Source organism: Phytophthora parasitica (genome assembly GCF_000247585.1).
Source record: "Phytophthora parasitica INRA-310 unplaced genomic scaffold supercont2.15, whole genome shotgun sequence".
In the NCBI taxonomy this organism is placed as follows: domain Eukaryota; phylum Oomycota; class Peronosporomycetes; order Peronosporales; family Peronosporaceae; genus Phytophthora; species Phytophthora nicotianae.
In genome coordinates, this window is record NW_008649001.1 from 701,376 (window position 1) to 719,003 (window position 17,628).

Genomic DNA, 17,628 nt, shown 5'->3' on the forward strand with positions numbered 1-17,628 from the left:
CGTAATCAAGTGGCTACATGTAGCCACTTGCGTGTAACCCCGTTACAATTAGCATAGTACTTGATACTATTTATATTCGCGTTTGACAAACAAGTAGAAGCCAGGGACTGCACAATGCGCATTTGAACGAGAATAGCATTGGGTTTACCTTTAAGCCTACTCTTCGTCTTCATTCTGAGTCCTGCGTTTACGTTTTTGTGCTTGCGCACGCGCTTCGTCTTCTCCAGCTGCTTGTCCCACTTGCCGCGAGCTCTTTTCTGTTCCTTGTTAGACTCGTCAGGTAGTTGCAGTGATTCTTATTCTCTTCTTCAAAACGAGATTCATCCCAGTTACGACCGTCCATGACGCAAATACGTAGGCAGGCGAGATGCCCATGCTCGAAAAGATCTACGTCGCGACCCTGAGGATGCTCTTGATGCATACGCGAACGAGCCGTTTCTATCTGCTTTGCACACGATGGCGTCTCCAAATGCGGCACTGTGTAGATCATAGTTGTTTGGAACGATGACACATAAAACATAAAACCCTCTCCGCTTGTCCTCTTCGTTTGTCCCAACACACATATCCCAAAAGCACCCAGTGGTGGACCAGATTACTCACGCGCACCTCGTAACCTGGACGCTGGGCGAGCATCCCCGTCGTTTTGCACTCGAGCATTATGTTGAAGGAGTCCTTCTTGATCGCTCACTTGAACAGTTCCGAATATTCTTTTGGGAAGAACATCCACATCTTAAAACAGTTTTTTTGCACTAAACACTAACTAATAGGTGGAACCAACGTGGATGTTGGAAACGAAGTGATAGTACGTGCTATCTATGTATCAGTACTGCTCAAGCTTCTAACTGTGCTGGTGTTATTGGTATATTCTCATGAAACGGAACATGTACAGACGAACCCCTCGGTAGTCATTAGGCCAACTTATTCCTGTCTAAGGGTATTACTATGCATGAATGTACCACAAAAATGGGTCCGAGTACCTTTAGCTCGACACAGTGCACAAATTTTTAATGAGGCGATTGAAGTAGCTCATTACTGTCGTTTCACCCTGTTTTGCTCTCCTATTGCCAGTTTTGCCTCGCCACAAGATACCCTCCGCTCTAGCCCAATCAGTCAACCTCACAATCACAAACACTCAACGACTGCTGTACAAATACAGAGCTGTGGAAATATAGATTGTTTATTTATTGTTCTCCTCACTGCATCACAATCAATTTTTGTAGTATTTACAATCTCAAGTGGGATGATTGTCAATAGATTGGAGCACATGCTTTCCTAATCCACTCAGCCACCGCATCTTCATACCCACTGTGGTGGGGCTGAAGGTGTGATATGAGGTTCTTGTAGCCAGCTTGTTTGGGTTGGTTGACAACTAGATCGCATATTTAGCTAGTGCGATCAGTGATAGTTGTGTTCCTTACAGCACGCGTACAATATCGGCGTTTTTTATGTTTAAGCGACGACTGAGTGGTGGTTGGAGGTAGGTAGAAGAATATCAGGATGCAAATTGAAGAGTGAGGAAGCTGGTAAACAGTAGGAAGTGCCATAGTTTTGGCGCCAAGAGCGCGCGAACCATCGCGTTTTCCCTGTGGGTTCGTTTGAGACAATCATATTGGTGGAATCAATATATAATGGTTCTGATTGGCCAATAGAAGTATAGCGACAAAATTCGCAATAAGATTGTGGATTGTGAAATTGATCCAATCAATAATTACAATCAACCATATCCCTCAATCAGACAGTAGTGGTTGTCAGAGTTAAAGTTCAGAAGGTTTTTCAGAACATACAATTAACCAATGACTGATCGTTAACTCTGACAACCCCATTCAGTTCAGATCTCCAGAAGTCAGGCATACCTCTCAGCGTTTTTCAAAACCCTTTTAGCACCATACCAAGAATCTCAAACCGTGAGCGGCTTCGTCGAGAAATTAATACCAGCTTAGCACTCTCAGAGCCGCCGTCGATCAAGCTCGGTGCGTCGGCACGTACTCGCCTACAAGAAACCATTGATGATGACGACGAGACCGACATGTTACTGGAGCTACTCTACGTAGTAGGGACGTCTCGCTACACCATTCCTAGGAACCGCCGAGGCCTTCGATCCTCACAAGTGCCTCACTACCTCTACGACTTGCCATCGGACAAGTTCCTGTCAAATTTCGAGTATCAAGGCCTGCATTCTTTGCTATCGTAGGCCTGCTACAGACGAAGTCTGTTTTCGAAAGTCCTGTCAGCAAGATGAAAAAAGCGCGCGTAGAGGTTCATTTGATGATCGCAATTAAGTATTTTGGATGCTATGGAAATGGTGCCTCTCGGGACGCCTTGTCCCGTATTGTCCAGCCAGTCCACAGCCGTACGGTACTTCGACTCCAGCTTTTGCATCTTGTCGCGTATATCGGCAGGTTTCCTATGGCGTATGGCAGCGTCGATAAGCTTACGTATAATTGTGCCACATAGCACCCCTTTTCAAACCCGACGCTCGATCCCCCCCCTTCCACTTAGTATAATTTCCTTCAGTGGTGAGCCAGTCCAGCAATATCTTCATTGCACTAGGGTCTCCATTCACGCCGTCGCGGTCCCATAGCACCTTCTTCTTCGCTGCAGGGCTGCTGCTGGTGGCCATGGTAGGAAATCGGCAAGCCACTTTGCAAGTTAGTGGTCCACACACCTTTTCAGAAAGCCATCTAAAGACCAAAAGCTCCGGTATCGCTATCTAAATTTCAGATACATTTTAGCCAATGAAGATGCTTCAACTAGTAATTATCTCATCTGAAATTCTATCTGAAAGCAACTCTGACAACCACTAATCAATACACTTTCCTCAGCTCTGGTACAAATATGCTAGCTTACATCCCAAATTCAGATTCATGGGCTCAGAAAATCTACGATCTTCTTCTGGTTTCATCGCAAGCAATGATCTGGCAGCTATTAAGAATTTGCTGAGAAGCGCTGGAGCCACCTCCATTCTTGCAGTTGGCCACAAAATCGCGGTACGAGGCGTGCGCTAGTCTACGCCCGACCGGGCACTTTTTAGTTTGGTCTCCTGGAGTGAAAAGGGTGTTGCCGGTACAGGTATGTAATTAGAGAGAAGGTTAAGCGATTCCCTGCGATCCTAAAGATCAAAATCACGTCCTAAGTAGTCTAAAAAATAGGCTTCATCGGTTCAACATTCCAATCGGACGTGGCAGCAATAATGGTCTATGTGCAGTTAAGACTGTTCCCATGGTTAAATACGAAGAATTTATTATAGGTCAGAAACAAGTTAGGTCATGGTGTAAAATACCCACTTGGTCACAGGATCAAATACATTGGTCACGTACATATACCTTGATCAAATAATACTGGTCACACATCAACTTCGACGACTTAGTGCAGCATGCAGGACAATGTGGAAGGTGAAGCTCGCGACAGCGCACCGCTCAGCGGTTACGACAAGGCACTGACAGCCGATCCAACACAGCCTCCTACCAAGTCCTCGTCAAGTTGCAGCACCGGCTATAAGATTCAACCCTCTCTCTAAGGCGGTCATCCTTGTACATGGCAATGTATTGCGCTGGTAGATTCAAAGTTTACTATCCATTGCCGCGATTCTAACCTGTAATGGACATTCAGCTCACTTTGCAAATGGCCGTTGAAGCCACACTACAAGCCAACATCTACCATGGCACACTCGCGTAAGAAAAAGCGGGAGCTTAGCCCAACGTCCTCACCTACATCTCGACCTTCGACACCGTCTTACACAACTGCTACCAGGTCAGCCGCGAACGATCCGTCGGTAATGCTGCCTGTGGTAAACAGCGACAGGTTAGTGCAGCCCGCATCGATTAGTGCAGCGGTTGCCACCACGTTCCCCGTGCCATCAGGCGACAACGCGTTTGCAGCCTTTGAGGTTCCAACACTCCGCTTGCTGGAAGACTATAACTCTAGTCAGCACAAATCTAGACCTTCACAACCGGCACTGCCACCACCATCAGCCCCCTCAAATCGAGACGGAAGGACAAAGATATATTATCAAGGATATCAGCTTACTCGCGCCAATGTAACCGGGGCCAAGATTTCTTATCGGTGCAGTAATTACAGAAAGCCAATACTGTGTCCCGGTAGATTGATGTTCTACGCAGACACAATGACGTACGACTTCGCCAATATGATTCCACATACCTGTCTAAACCCTGGTGATGTCAGCGCTACAGCCGTAGCGGCCGACGACTCAGTGTGTCTGAACCTGGTTGACGAGATGAAAGAATTTGTAGACAAAATGGTGGAGGAAACAGACAATGGAGCTACGCAAATTTGGGATGAGGTCTACAAAAAATTCTATTTGGAGTCGAATCGTGTAGTGCGTGGGCTTTTAAAACGACAAGTGGTCTCTCGAGTTGGAAACATTAAAGCTGCTCAAAATGGCAAAGATATCTACTCAATGCTAGAATCTCCGAAACTGTCTAAGGTTAAGAACGATGTCGTAAGTTTTTTTTCAGTTTAATTACACCTGGCACAACGACGCCAAGGCAAAGCAGGGCAAACCAAGCTTCGAGCGTTTGCTCGGTTGGGCTCATCCGAAACTGCGAAACCTCCTTCGATACGATAGTGTGCATCTGTTTGTCGACGGAACCTTCCGGAGTGCGCCGAAAGGATTTCACCAGTTTATTACTCTCATGATGTACGATCCGTTGACGGAACTGTTCGTGCCACTTTTTTTTACGTTGGTGACTTCACAAACGCAAGATTTGTACAAGAGGTTGTTTCAATGTATTGAATTTGCGGCGGGTGTCAAGCCAAACCCGAAAGATGTGGTGTGTGACTTTGAGGCAGCATTAATAGTTGCTGTGCGCGATCACTTTCCGTCGACACGCATCATTGGCTGCTTGTTCCATTTCAAGCAGGCATGTCGACGGAAAATGAAAAAGTATCAACTCTCCGATATTGAAGCAGGCGTTGCAATGAGGTTTGAAGTACTAGATTTGCTCACTGTGATCGATCCTGAAAAAATTAGCGTGCAAGGTGTTGCCTGGGCCAAAACCAAGATCAAGCAGCGCTGTGAATCTCAAAATGTGTCTTATTCGCGTTCAAAGTGGAATCAATTTTGGAACTATTTCCACAAAACTTGGATTGAAACGTATCCACCAGAACTGTGGAATATTTATGGAGTACGGCGAAAAATTGTAAATCGAACTAATAACCCTTTGGAACGATTTCACCGCGAAGTAAATGTCCGATTGAAGTGGCAACCTTCCCTCCGGCACTTCGTAAAGACGATTGAAGAAATTGCACGTCACTACCACATTCTACGGAAGAGCATTATAACCGGGGATGCTGAAGCTCCGAAGAGACCTCGTCTTCGGTTTCCAAGAGCAGCTACGCTCCCCAACATCAGCGACATCGAAGATTCTGAGAGCGAAGATGATAGTGGCGGTGCAAGTGCTGACGAGGAGGACCCCCACTTGTCGGATGAAGAATTGGAACTTGTCTACGACGACTGCGCTGAGCAAGAAGAGGTCTTATAAGTCACCATACACGTTGAGCTAGGTTTCTAAGAATGGTTTCAGTGCATTCAGCTTTACTTCTTTGCATCTGTTGATATCCACATGTGATCAAACGCTTTTGGTCACATGACCAAATGGCTGTGACCTAATTTGTTTCTGACCTAAAATAAAGGCTATCGTTAAATACCCAGAAAAAGAATATTTGACTTCTTATGTTACAACTGAGGGGTGTGAGGAAAAAAATATCTTGGGTTTGTAAGCAACTGGTCAACATAAAAAGCTTATTTTTTTTGCTGTTGAGGGAGTATTCCAACCCGGGGATTTCTACCTAGGAGATCATTTGTAGCACGCTCGCGCTGTTTGGGCACGAGATCTTTCAGCCATGAGAACAAAATCAAAGTGGACAGTATTTGACGAAAAATACGAAGAAAGGCAGTCAATCACACAAACTGATAAATAATCGAGCAAAGTGGCATTGCTGTAGACAAAAGGGTCCACCAGCACACAGAATGTAATTTAGCACACATAACACCTACGAATTAACGGTGGCAAGTTTAATTCTATTTTTAACCCTAACTTTAGTGATAAACTTGATAGAACGAATTGGGTGGTCAACATAAGCGTTTGCGATATTCCTTCTATCAAAACTGTGATTCATCACTCCCGCTTCATATTCGCTCAGATGTCACCTTACGTCTGGTTTGGCCTGGCCACCAAGCAAGACAAGCAAGAGTTAAATCGATGGCTGGACCGCTGCCGTACCTTCTGAACCTTCACAAGCCAGAGTGTTCTGCGTCATTTGTGTGATGTTAATTTCGACGCACACAAAATGAGATACCGTATTCTACAGTGCTCGATTAGGGCATACGAGGCCTGCATTGGAGACAAATAAGGGTGGTGCCAGGAGATTCTGACGTGTGAAAAGAACGAGCTCAGCGACGTCTATCAGCAGCGTCGGCATTTGACGGATATTGCCTCTCCTCGACAGTAGAAACTAACTCGGGAGATGAACGCGTGCGCAAAGCCCTGGACTTCATTACGAATGAAGCCTAGCTGTTTCTACAGCAATTCCTCGATCATTTTGGCCTCTCAGAGGGCGAGTCACCTGGTTTCCGTCAGGTCCAGACGTTTGTTAGTCACTTCCGAAGTTCAGCGCTGAAGGAAACCAACTTCGTCGATGACACGAAGAAGGTCATAAAAAGAACTGAGTTCACGTTAGACATGCAGGTTGGTGCAGCATTTACATTCGGGTACGCTATCAACGTTTATGGTACCCCAGCAATTGGTGAAGGTGGCGATGATGACCGCCTATTGATGGTATATCCATGCCCCATATGATGAATATGCTGCGCTATGCGGCGAGCTACGTCTTTTATATCGACACAACGCACAAGCTAGATCTATCCGGGTTTCCTGTTCTCGTGGTGGGTGTCTCCGATCACTCTCGTTCATTTCACCCGGTGGCACTATCCGTGATTTCTCAACAGACGGAGGAACCAATCCGAAAGGCTCTCCATAATTTGTTTGATAAATATAAGGTAACCACTTGGGAATATCCAACTATTCGCTATTGCAGTGGTGATGCGAACAAAGCTCAATAGAGCGCTGTACTGGATATTACAACTACCATGCATCCAACGAAGGAGAACGTTATTTACTTCATGTGTTTTTTTTTTCACGTTGTCAAAAATGTTGCGGATCGAGTATCAAGCTATTCAGTGAAATCAGTGTCTCTAGTTTTCAGGAATCGCTGTTAAATACAGTACTCAAAAGATTCGGCGGGGTTTACCACGAAGACAGAGTAAGAATTAGCTGCACGGAGAAATACCCCTGCACTTAGATGTTTTGCTAGTTACTTCAACTCAAAATTTAGCAACTGGGCTTGCTATCTCACACCAACCGGATTCGCAATAACTCAAACTCCTGTGGATTAGTTTAACAAAGCGACCAAAAGAGACTACTCGCTACGGACTCTTTTAAAGGTAGTGGCTCTTGTAGATCAGGTAACACTGATGTACCACCACCGGTCGAGGAGCACCATCGCGTTTTCTCTGGAGTCAAAACCAAATTGAGAGCTGCAAGATCGATTAAAAATTCTCTTGAAAGAAGGCAGTTTCAGCGTTATTCAATCGCAAAAGCACGGACTAGATTTTCTGCTCGATGGTCCCACGAAACAGGCGTCACATTTGAGCACCAGCGCAGATTGCCTCCTCGACAACCGATCCCCGATGGAAATAAAGGTAAAGAGAAACGACATAAGCGCAACAAACACAGAATGGAGTCCTTTGAGCAGCCAACCGGAGGATGGAGAGTATATATGCAGAGCAAGTTGTGCCAGTGCCGATCGTGATTCAATTTCCAAATGTGAGTTGATGTTTTTGCAGCCTTTCGTGCAACGAGAAGATCATATACAGGCCACAAAAGCGGCAATAAGCGGTTTACGAATAGAAACCCTTAAGCGCAAGGGTAGAACATTTGTAGTGGGACCTGCGCTTGCGCACGAGTAGATTCGACAACATTAATATATGCAGGTTTGAGATTCTCTTTGAACGTGACTTTCTCGTTATTTGAGCTCAGTGGCTAGATCGTTTATGTTTCTTACTCGCACCCGATGAGTCACGGGTGATAGTGCTCGTGCTCGGGGAGAAAGGCTCTGATGAAGATTGCTGCAGTGTATCTCGACTACTCTCTACATTCTTTAAGCACTCAAGCATTCCCGCAGCAATCGCGTCATTACGCATGTTCTGGTGGTTACGTCGTCTCAACACAAACCGCTCTCTACGAGCCACCTTCATCCGCCTTAGGTATCCGATACGAGCACGTTTCAGGAGCCCCGAACCTGGAGCTGCGCAGATTCATCCCCGTATCACGAACACACATCGCTAGAAGCTCTACTTCATCGCGCGGATCTTCCTCCTCCTCTTTATCGCCGAGGCTGTTTTGCCAAAATCTTAATCGCATTTGCTTGCCTCGAACACTAGAAAGATTTGTTCGTACCACGTTCTTCACTCGATATATCCTCTCGAGACCACACGTAATCCTTAACTCTAGCGTCCCCATGTTTCCAGCAACATACCCAGAAACTACGATTCATGACAAGCCCAAAATCTAGTTTGTGGGGAAATAGTTTTCAATAATAAATGATTGGACATCATCCTTTACAGAACGTTTTTGTCTGTAACGGTACGACTCAACAACTTACGGGAAGGTTTATTCAAACACAGTACTTAGTAAGACGTACCGTACTTGAAAATGCCTCGCCGTGATTCACAATAGTAAGCATAGTTAAACCCATACAAATAACTGAGGGGAGACGATGTCTCTATTTCTGGAACCTACCCCTACGTTAACTTTTCTTGTTTGTCGCTGTTCTTTTACTTTGTTCACACGCTCGAAGCGAAAAATGCATTGGCAACGACGAATCCAGAGTAAATTCCCCAAGGGCTCCTCGTAGAACCCATGGTCTTCTGCACCTTCGTACCACCAGTCAAACACTCGACAGGGAGCTTGTCGCTGTAAACACGAAGAACGAAGCAGTGCTTGGTCTGTCGTCTGCATGACGCACCAACCGCGTAAACGCCTGGACCCAATTTGGGATCGTTTATTCTTGGCAAACACGTTGCAGACAAGTGACGCACGCAGGAAGGCCAAGACCTTTTGTTGACTCCGAGAGGCACGCCTTCCTTTAACCCCTCGTCCCTCCTTCAGCATCAGCTCGAACTCTTTGATGAAAAGTAATGGAACTACAGCTAGGTCACTGTACACGTGACACGCAATGCGAAGAGCCGTGAAGAAGCACTTACCATCCGCCAATGCCTTGTATATGGACGGAAACCTCTTGTTAATTTTAGCGTAGGTAAGATGGATGTACTAGGCTTTCCACTTGTCGATACGTAGCATCTCCTTCCCGAAGCCGTCCTCAATCAGTGTGGACGCCTACCTATACCCACGTGGCGCAGAACCGGTGCTTCTCATCACAGGTATGTCTCGTTAGGCCTCTCATAGTTGGCACGGTCTAGAACAGCCCACACTACCCATACAAACGTAGAGTCGTAACCCTCTCCCAGGAGAGCTATGTTTGGCGCCTTTACTATACGATGAAACGGTGGAGGTGGAGACAGCTGTAGGTTACGCTCGTCTTCTTGCTATCCGATCTCGTCAACCTCCTGCATTTCAATGTTATCATCACGTGAGACGCTGTACCTGAACGAGCGTGGCGACGCCACGGCTGGCAAGGCATGTCCTCATCGGAGTCACTCGACGAGTCGATTACAATCGACGTTCTCATTCTCCATGATAGGCGGATTCAATAAAAACAGACAATGACTGGGGCAAATAGGTCCAAATTTGATATATCTGATTAGATTTAGAGACTTCAGTGTCTGAGGGACGTCATTCCACATTATAAATATTGGCCATTACAGTACTTTCCGATAGTGTATCTTGTTGAGTTTAAAGTCACAGAAGAGTAAATATTCACAAAAATATTGATATATAGCAACGCAGTCGCCTAATAAATTGCCAGTATGATCGTCTAATGCGGATAGGTTTTTTAGTTGTAAGGTATGTGGTTGTTGGAGGAATCCTCGGGAATGATTTCGGGCTGATCACTTTTGCCATCGAAAGGTGGCAACTCTGGTCCCTGCCTTACAATTTTGAGCTCACACTGAGATATCGAGCCGGAACTAGCTACTTTACCTCAGCCCTATTTTCTATTTTGGAGACCTTCCACAAATCGGGCCCAAAATACCGGATCTCTGACCATCCGTTTTGATGAAAAGCACATCCACAAATAATGCGACATATTTACCAATTCCATCTTTTTTCAGCAGATCTATAGTTGTGAGTAGTATTATATCAAAGATTAAAAAAATAGTGTCTTCCGGATTGAGTGCGGTATACTCTTCTTGGCGAAGTCGTCATCGATGGTTCTGCACGAAGCGTTCGTGAGCACAGAACACGATGTTGCGGTAGAGAGATCACGACGGAGCGATGAGAATGATCAAAAATGTTCTGCAGAAGAGAGGGTATTTACTCCAAAAAATGTATTGAAAATTATCTGTAGTGTATTTCCTTTTTGTGATTCTAAACTGAGTTAAAGGCGTTAACAACTTTCCAGTTTGTTTGATAACTGCAGACTACGCTTTCCGCTCGTTAGCACGAAGTCTTGATCCCACGGAGGCTGCGGAAACAGTCAGGAATGATGCTATTGACAATGAAACAGACGATTCGGCAGTGGTGGGCTGAGGCGGATCGCATGATGCAGGCGGAACTTCGGCTGGATAGTCCTGGAAGCCGTAGCACAAGCGACATAGTGATCGACTTAGTCGAGTGTATCAACGGATACGAAGAAGCTTGCCGAGCCACGGATTGTGCGGAAGCCCGTTTCCACGAAACCATCACGGACCGTATTCGTGTGCAGCGAAATACCGACGAAGAATGCACTAGGAATAATGAAAATTGACACGGCGCCCAGAACTGGCTTCAACAGGAGTCGATGGTAGCTCGGAGACCGTATGGCAATCCCCCTGATTGTGCTCGCTTAGCAAGATCCCGTCACCAAGATGTACGAAGCTTCTGGGTTTGTTTGGTATGGGTTCGGTCGTGGAGAAAATCGGTGATGCAAGAGCGGATCTGTCATCCTATACAAGACATTTAATGAATAGGAAAAAGGAGCCCCAACGGCTGCTTCTGAAATATATTCCAGTGTTACCTCTTCCGATCGTGCTGCAATGCTTGTCCCTTGGCCGTATCGGATCATTGATTGTAATGAGCCTAGCGTATGCCCACTACTTCGGCTTACACGTGTGCGCATGGGAATGACGAAGTGCAAGTAGTTTTGTTTAGATTAACTATACTTTCGTCCATAAGCATAGATTTACTTAAATAAGTAAAACAAAGTCGATTTACGGTAAAGTGATAACTTTTATTTTTGATTTTATTTCTTTGTTTGGGTTTCCTCCTATAAGTGATATTGCCTTGAAAGCTACTTGCCAACAACTCGTTGGCAAAGTCCTACTGATGTAAGTGGTAGAAAGATGTTGTCTTTCCACCAATAGGAAGCCTAGATGCATGCAGACCCGTCGTCTGCCAAATGCAAGCATTGATGTGTAGCACACCAATTTGGTAACCCTTCTAACCAAGTGGCTACATCTAGCCACTTGAGTGTAACCCCGTTACAAAATGGCACATTGAACCTGTAGGTTTGCTTCCATAGAAGTCGGGAGCTTAGCCACAACAGGAGCACGCCGTTGAGACATCTTACAAAATAATTTGTAATTGGCTTCATCGTAATATACAATAAATGATCCGCGACATCCATGTTCCAGAAATGCTTTACCGTAACGTCTACTCTTTTCAATGTTCGTAGCATTATTGCAGCTTTCTCGTTCAACGCAAACCCGTAACAACACGTTAATACACTTAAAAATGAGTAGAAAGATTGTTATCAAATCTGTTTCACTGTATACAGTTTGTCACACAACTTCGTGCAAACTCAAATCAAAACTTATTGCGCACCTTCGCGAGCGTGTACTGGCAGTTGTCCCCCAGGCACTCGACAAAGACGTCTTCCATAGAGGGCGTGGGCTTAGAACACGCTGCACGCGCTCCTTCCCGTTTCTTGGCGTCGGTGAAGCCACCCTGAACGCATTGCGCGCGATGGTAGACGTATGCCGTCTCGCGACCAGCTCCCAGTCTCGTCCCTCTCTGTGTATGCAGTAAAAACCCGCTTACGGGCTGAGAGTCCGTGCTTTGGGTCCTTGCCCACAACACGTGCTGGGAAGAGGAGGAAGGGGGGGGGGGGGGGGGGGGGGGGGTCACTACTGACCAATGCATTACACTAAATCCAAAGTGCTCTAAAAAAATTTATAAATATATTTTTGGTATTTGGATGCTACTACGGTTTCTTCCCTCCATTTAGGTTTACACAACTAGCCAACTAGGACTGGCGAAGCCAAAGCGTAGATATCAATATCATTGGTACTGCGTGTTTCCTCCGGGTGGAAATGATTGCAATAACAATCATATGGGTATTTCATGATATTCTTCCTAACACGTGAGTGGCCTGCGGATTTCTGCTTTGGTTGCATGGATTCCTGTTGCCTGAAGTCTTCCAAACACTACAAAAGCTGCAATATTAATAGAGTAATGCTAAAAAAAAAAACTATGAAACAGTGTTTCAGATTCAGAGCGGATTGTCTTTGACAAAAAAAGTCGGCTTATAAGGAAAACCGATAAAGGGAGAATCTGACATGTAGAATTATAACAAAATATTATGCAGAATACAATCTTCAGTTTTAGGCGCTGTTCGTTGATGCAGCGGTAACATCGGTGAACTTGGCAATCAACGCTGTTTAAAATTGAGAGCGGTATTTCTGGCGAATTGTTGAGTCTATATCACTGATATGGATGAATATCCACGCCTTTCCGACAGTATATATGGCCGTGGGAAATATTTGCAAATATTAACCAATGACATTCTTTAATTATTGAATATGAGCAAATAGAATTTGTTAGGGTTAGGTGTTTGCGTTCCGACACATTCCGACAAATATTTGTCGGAATCACTGGTCAAATACGAATATGTAGATACAATTTTTAAGAATAACAAATAGTTTTGAAATATCTGGCAGTTTGTACAACTAGGCATTATCCTAAAGTAGGCTACAGGTAGCACGCAACTCTTTAATTACCAAACACATCTCGAAAAGCACGCGACACATAATGAGCCTAACTGCGTTCGTGCCTACGAATACCCAGAAGGCTCGCACCACCGCAATAGCCGCCTTCAAGCGAATGTTAGAAGAGGAGAATATCAGCATGGACTTTGTTCAAGCTAGTATTCTTTTGGGTACATCTGGCAAGCGGTTGGCAGCGACCATGGACCGCTTTGGCTTCTATCTCGCCACATCTGACGGTAAGAAAGGTAAGCTTGCGCGAAATACTGCGACTTTTTATCATAGAAATATAAAACTGTGACTTTACGATCAGTACCCTCATCTACGTGTACCTACTGAATTGATCTTGCTTAAGCAAGGCGAGACATTGGACAAGCATTGTTTGAAACGAGAAAAGGGTGGCTTGATCAATAAGACTCCTCCTTGTACTAAGGAGGATTTACGGTCACTTATCCGTTATGTATACAGCACGGCTCGTGTACATGCCGACTACCAAGATGCAGCGCTAGCTTGCTTGATGTGGCACTGTTTTGGCCGTTCATCGGACCTAGGCTACATACACAAGCAACACGTGTCCGTTTCAGCGGACGGAACCTTCTACCTTCGCCTTCTTCGCGTCAAAACGTCGGAGGAGTAGGGGCTTACCTTGATTCTAGACAAGAAAGATTTCTTGACTTTCCTGCTGCATGCTATGGCGGTTGCCTTGGCGACGCAGGAAGCACCAAGCATGGCGCTGCTGGACCAGCTACCTAACCTTATCTCCAAAGCAGACGTGCCGCTGGATACGGGGGAGCCACTTCAAACGTTGCTGGATGCCGAGCCAACCCCGCTGCCAGTCAGTGTTGTTCCGACGCCTTCTCCTAGCATCCCCGTTGACACTGCACGTCCGTCACCTCCTGGTCCGCCTGCCCCTCCAACTGAATCCACAACGCGCTCCAGAGATACGAAGAGAGGCGGAGATGGCGTACAGGCGTACGTGAACCGACTGTTGAAGCGTGTCGCCGAGCCTGCATGCACCACCTCTGCCTTGACATCGCATTCATTCCGGCGTGGAGGAGCGCAGCACGCGAATGGAGACGATCATCTTGCTGCACAGTGGAGTTTTGATCGCGGTGCCTGGGATATGACGAAGACGAACAAGGCCTTCGCCTACATCACTAATACAGCGCGGGAGGACAGAAAGGTCGCCAGGGTCTTGAGCGGCTGGGGGGCTGACGAGAAGCCGACAAACCTAGATGTGGCAGCACTCGATCATGCTAGCCAGGAGCGCCTAGGTTGCTTGCAGCGTTTCCTGTTCAGCTCCTGTTCTGATCTCAAAGAACAACGACTAAACGTCAGTACAAAGGTACTTGGCGTTCTTACAGCGTACCTCATTCGGTCCTATCCGCAGTTAAAGGACCTGGCGCCTACGGCTTCTATCGTTGCACGCATGGAGGGGTGCTTAGAAGCTGCAGGCATCTCAATAGCCGACTTGCACCAATGGTCGGTGGCTTTACACAACGAGGCTTCTCAACCTGCACAAGATCAACAAGAAGAACAAGATACAGGTAAACACGTATGCCCAAGCAAGGATCACCTTCTCGCTGTAATTCAGGAGCTATAACGTCGAACAAAGCACTAACTGCGCGCTTAACAATTCTGGAGGCAGCCCAGACGAAGCCTACAAACAACAAAAGAAGAACCGAAGATACACAAACCGCAGTAGCATTAGAGCAAGGTCCCAATCCCAAGCGCAGAAAAAACAAACAACCCACCTTGCCGCCGCGTGGTATGAATGGTACACGCGGATGCCTCGCGTCTGGGACTCCGCCGACCGCCAGAAGAATCGGAATCTCGGCATGTCGTTGCCTTCACGAAGCTGTTTTTGGACGGATGCTTCCAACTCGATACCATGGTTAAGAATTACAGAGATTATGTCCTCGAGACTGGAAGCCACGGAGAAGAAGCATTGCTAGCGTTTCTAAAGGAGCGAGGCATCAATGCAAAACGAGCCGGCAGCGTCCTCCGTGCGATGCGCCCTCTACATAAGCCTGGTGTCTTCAACGACCTTATCTCTGTGTACAAGCGCCTTTTGCCTTCGGTAGCATCAAGGATCCTGCACCTGTCGACACCCAGGATATACTACCAGTAGTAGATAATGTATAAGCAGTAGTAGCGCAATTATCCATTTATCCATTGCCAATACGAAACTCACCTTACCGAGTTAGACCAAAATACAGCTTGTCGTGTTAGGCCGAATTATAGCTTGTCGAGTTAGGCCGAAAAACACCTTGACGAGTTAAGTGATGACAACGATCCCTAAAATCTTAGCATTTGCGGCTTCAATGCTTTCGACGGCGCTCAAAATGGTGAATGGTTGAACACCACACGACCACTAATTTGATACTACGGAATTTTGCCAATCAAAACGTGCAATAAAAAAAAACAATGTTTTGTTTGAACCAATTAGAAAAATGCCATCTGTCGAGTTGGCCCGAAATACGCCATTTCGGAATTTGACGAGATGACGGGCGGTGGAAATCACTCAAATGCTGTCAAGATCGAAGTACTGCTGCATTGCGAGGAGAAGGGTTGGGATGCCTCGGAGGGGTCCCGACAACTGGGCATTCAGCGCACGACATTGCATAGATGGATGGAAAGTAAAGACGACATCTTCTCCTCAGCATTTGATCCATCTGCGAAACGCACAAAACGCTCAGGAGCTGCTCCACCAACACTTCCTTACGATACTACTATCGTTAAGTGCGTGAAGCAGAAGGTGGGAAATGTCCAAGAAGTTTACCGAAGGGATATTTTTGCCGAGGCCATCCTGACAATCCCAGGATTTAGTGAACGTGGGTCAGCTGCTCAAGGATCCTGAGCAACTCGGTTCATTAACCGCCGCAATCTCAGCAGCATTGTATCCGGCCTCATAGCGAAGAAAAAGAAAGAAAGGCGGTGGTAGTAAATCAAATACGAACAAAAAAGACCAAGCCACTTGTGTCGAGTTCACCCGAAACACCCAAGCCGCCTGTGTCGAGTTCACCCGAAAAACCCAAGGCTCAAGTTATTTTGCTGGATAATGAGTCGAGTGAAGACTTCGTTCCAAGCGATTTTGGAGATGAAGCGATACCACAAGCCAGTATTATACGCGAAATTAAATCGCCATGTTTCGTCCCTGGTAAAAGCAGCACGCGTCTGGTAATTACAGACCATGACGTCAAAAAAATTCAGGGTGAGAATTGGCTAAATGATGTAGTCCTCACATACTACTTGAGGTCTAATCTTCCTTAATATGGAAGGACTTATGTCATGGATGCGAATCTGGGCACATTTTCTTGGAATTCGAAATGCACAAGAGAAACATCTCGGCCGCTCACCAGAAATGTTGTATGCTTAGAGCAACATTTCCGAATGAAAAGTACGACCGGTTGATCATTCCCGTGTGCATGGGATTTCATTGGACCTTCGCAATCGTTCAAAATCCAGTACTAACTACCAAGAATCTGAGAAGATGTATGATTCACGTCGACTGCCTTGGTGTTTCGAAGATCGAAACAATCAAGACAGCAGCGGGTATTTTGATGAAGAACTGAAGAAACAATATCCAAGTACAACCGCACCCGATTTCGTCGTCCGAGGAATTTGCACCAAGCCTATCCAAAAGAACTCGCATGACTGTGGAGTATTTATGCTCTACTTTATCAAGCGGGCATATGTAGAATTCATGCAAGACAACACGCAACTTCTAAGCGACATTGAGAAGATTGCACTGCCCCGTGATCAGCGCGCTTTAACACCAGTATGCTGAGAAAGGATATTTTACAACAGCTTACAGAGTCGAATTAAGTTGTAAATCAAATACAGTAATACATTCATTACACGTTAGATAAATCCACAATAAAACCCACTTGCTGCTACCATTTGCGCCACTTCTCGCTGCTACGCGGCTCCTACCGCACACCACGGCGCGACCCATACCCCACGGCCCCTTCCGCACACGACCGCCGCCGCTTCTCTGCAAGTCGCACTACTGTGCACCGCCCTGCTCTGCATCGCCCTTAACCACTGCTGCACTGCACGTTTACACTGCGCTTTACTGCTCACCACCTCTTCCACGACCCGCTGCTCAAAGCTGCTGCCGCTCTTCATGTCTCTCCACTGCACGCTTGCCAGCTCCCTATCCTGCCGCATCGCGTCCTACAGCTCACCACCACTGCCACGCCTCGCGCTCTTCCCTGCTGCACGTCACCATCTCTCCACCGCACGTGCACTCCATGGCACGGCTCCCCCTTGCCTGCGCTAAAACTTGAACGCATTCTTCGTTCAGGGACCCCCCACCCCCTAGTCTAATGGCGACGGCGGGTATCGATCCCGCTCCACAGGGCAAGCCCTGCGCTCATCCTTTGAGCTTCGTCGTCGAAATTGTGGGCGGGGGTCGCTAAGCTCCGTGTCGTTAAGCCACAAAAAAGAAGAATGATGTCGAATAG

The 17,628-nt window shown here is 46.4% G+C and overlaps 2 protein-coding genes and 1 pseudogene across 3 annotated transcripts; 1 reads left to right on the plus strand and 2 right to left on the minus strand.

The window, feature by feature from the left end:
* Nucleotides 1–5: 5 nt before the first annotated feature.
* On the minus strand, nt 6–657 carry PPTG_22338 (hypothetical protein; the record flags this gene model as incomplete). Its single annotated transcript, XM_008903378.1, has 3 exons — nt 6–13; nt 161–263; nt 601–657. 3 exons carry the CDS (start codon nt 655–657, stop codon nt 6–8), a joined length of 168 nt encoding a protein of 55 aa, XP_008901626.1.
* A 15,005-nt stretch (nt 658–15,662) lies between these two features.
* On the plus strand, nt 15,663–16,019 carry PPTG_22339 (hypothetical protein; the record flags this gene model as incomplete). The annotated part of the gene is made up of 1 exon (XM_008903379.1): nt 15,663–16,019. The coding sequence occupies one exon, from the start codon at nt 15,663–15,665 to the stop codon at nt 16,017–16,019; it is 357 nt and encodes a 118-aa protein (XP_008901627.1).
* A 1,472-nt stretch (nt 16,020–17,491) lies between these two features.
* On the minus strand, nt 17,492–17,559 carry PPTG_20536 (annotated as a pseudogene). The gene has a single exon. The product of its transcript is annotated as a tRNA-OTHER (tRNA).
* Between the last annotated feature and the right edge of the window lie 69 nt (nt 17,560–17,628).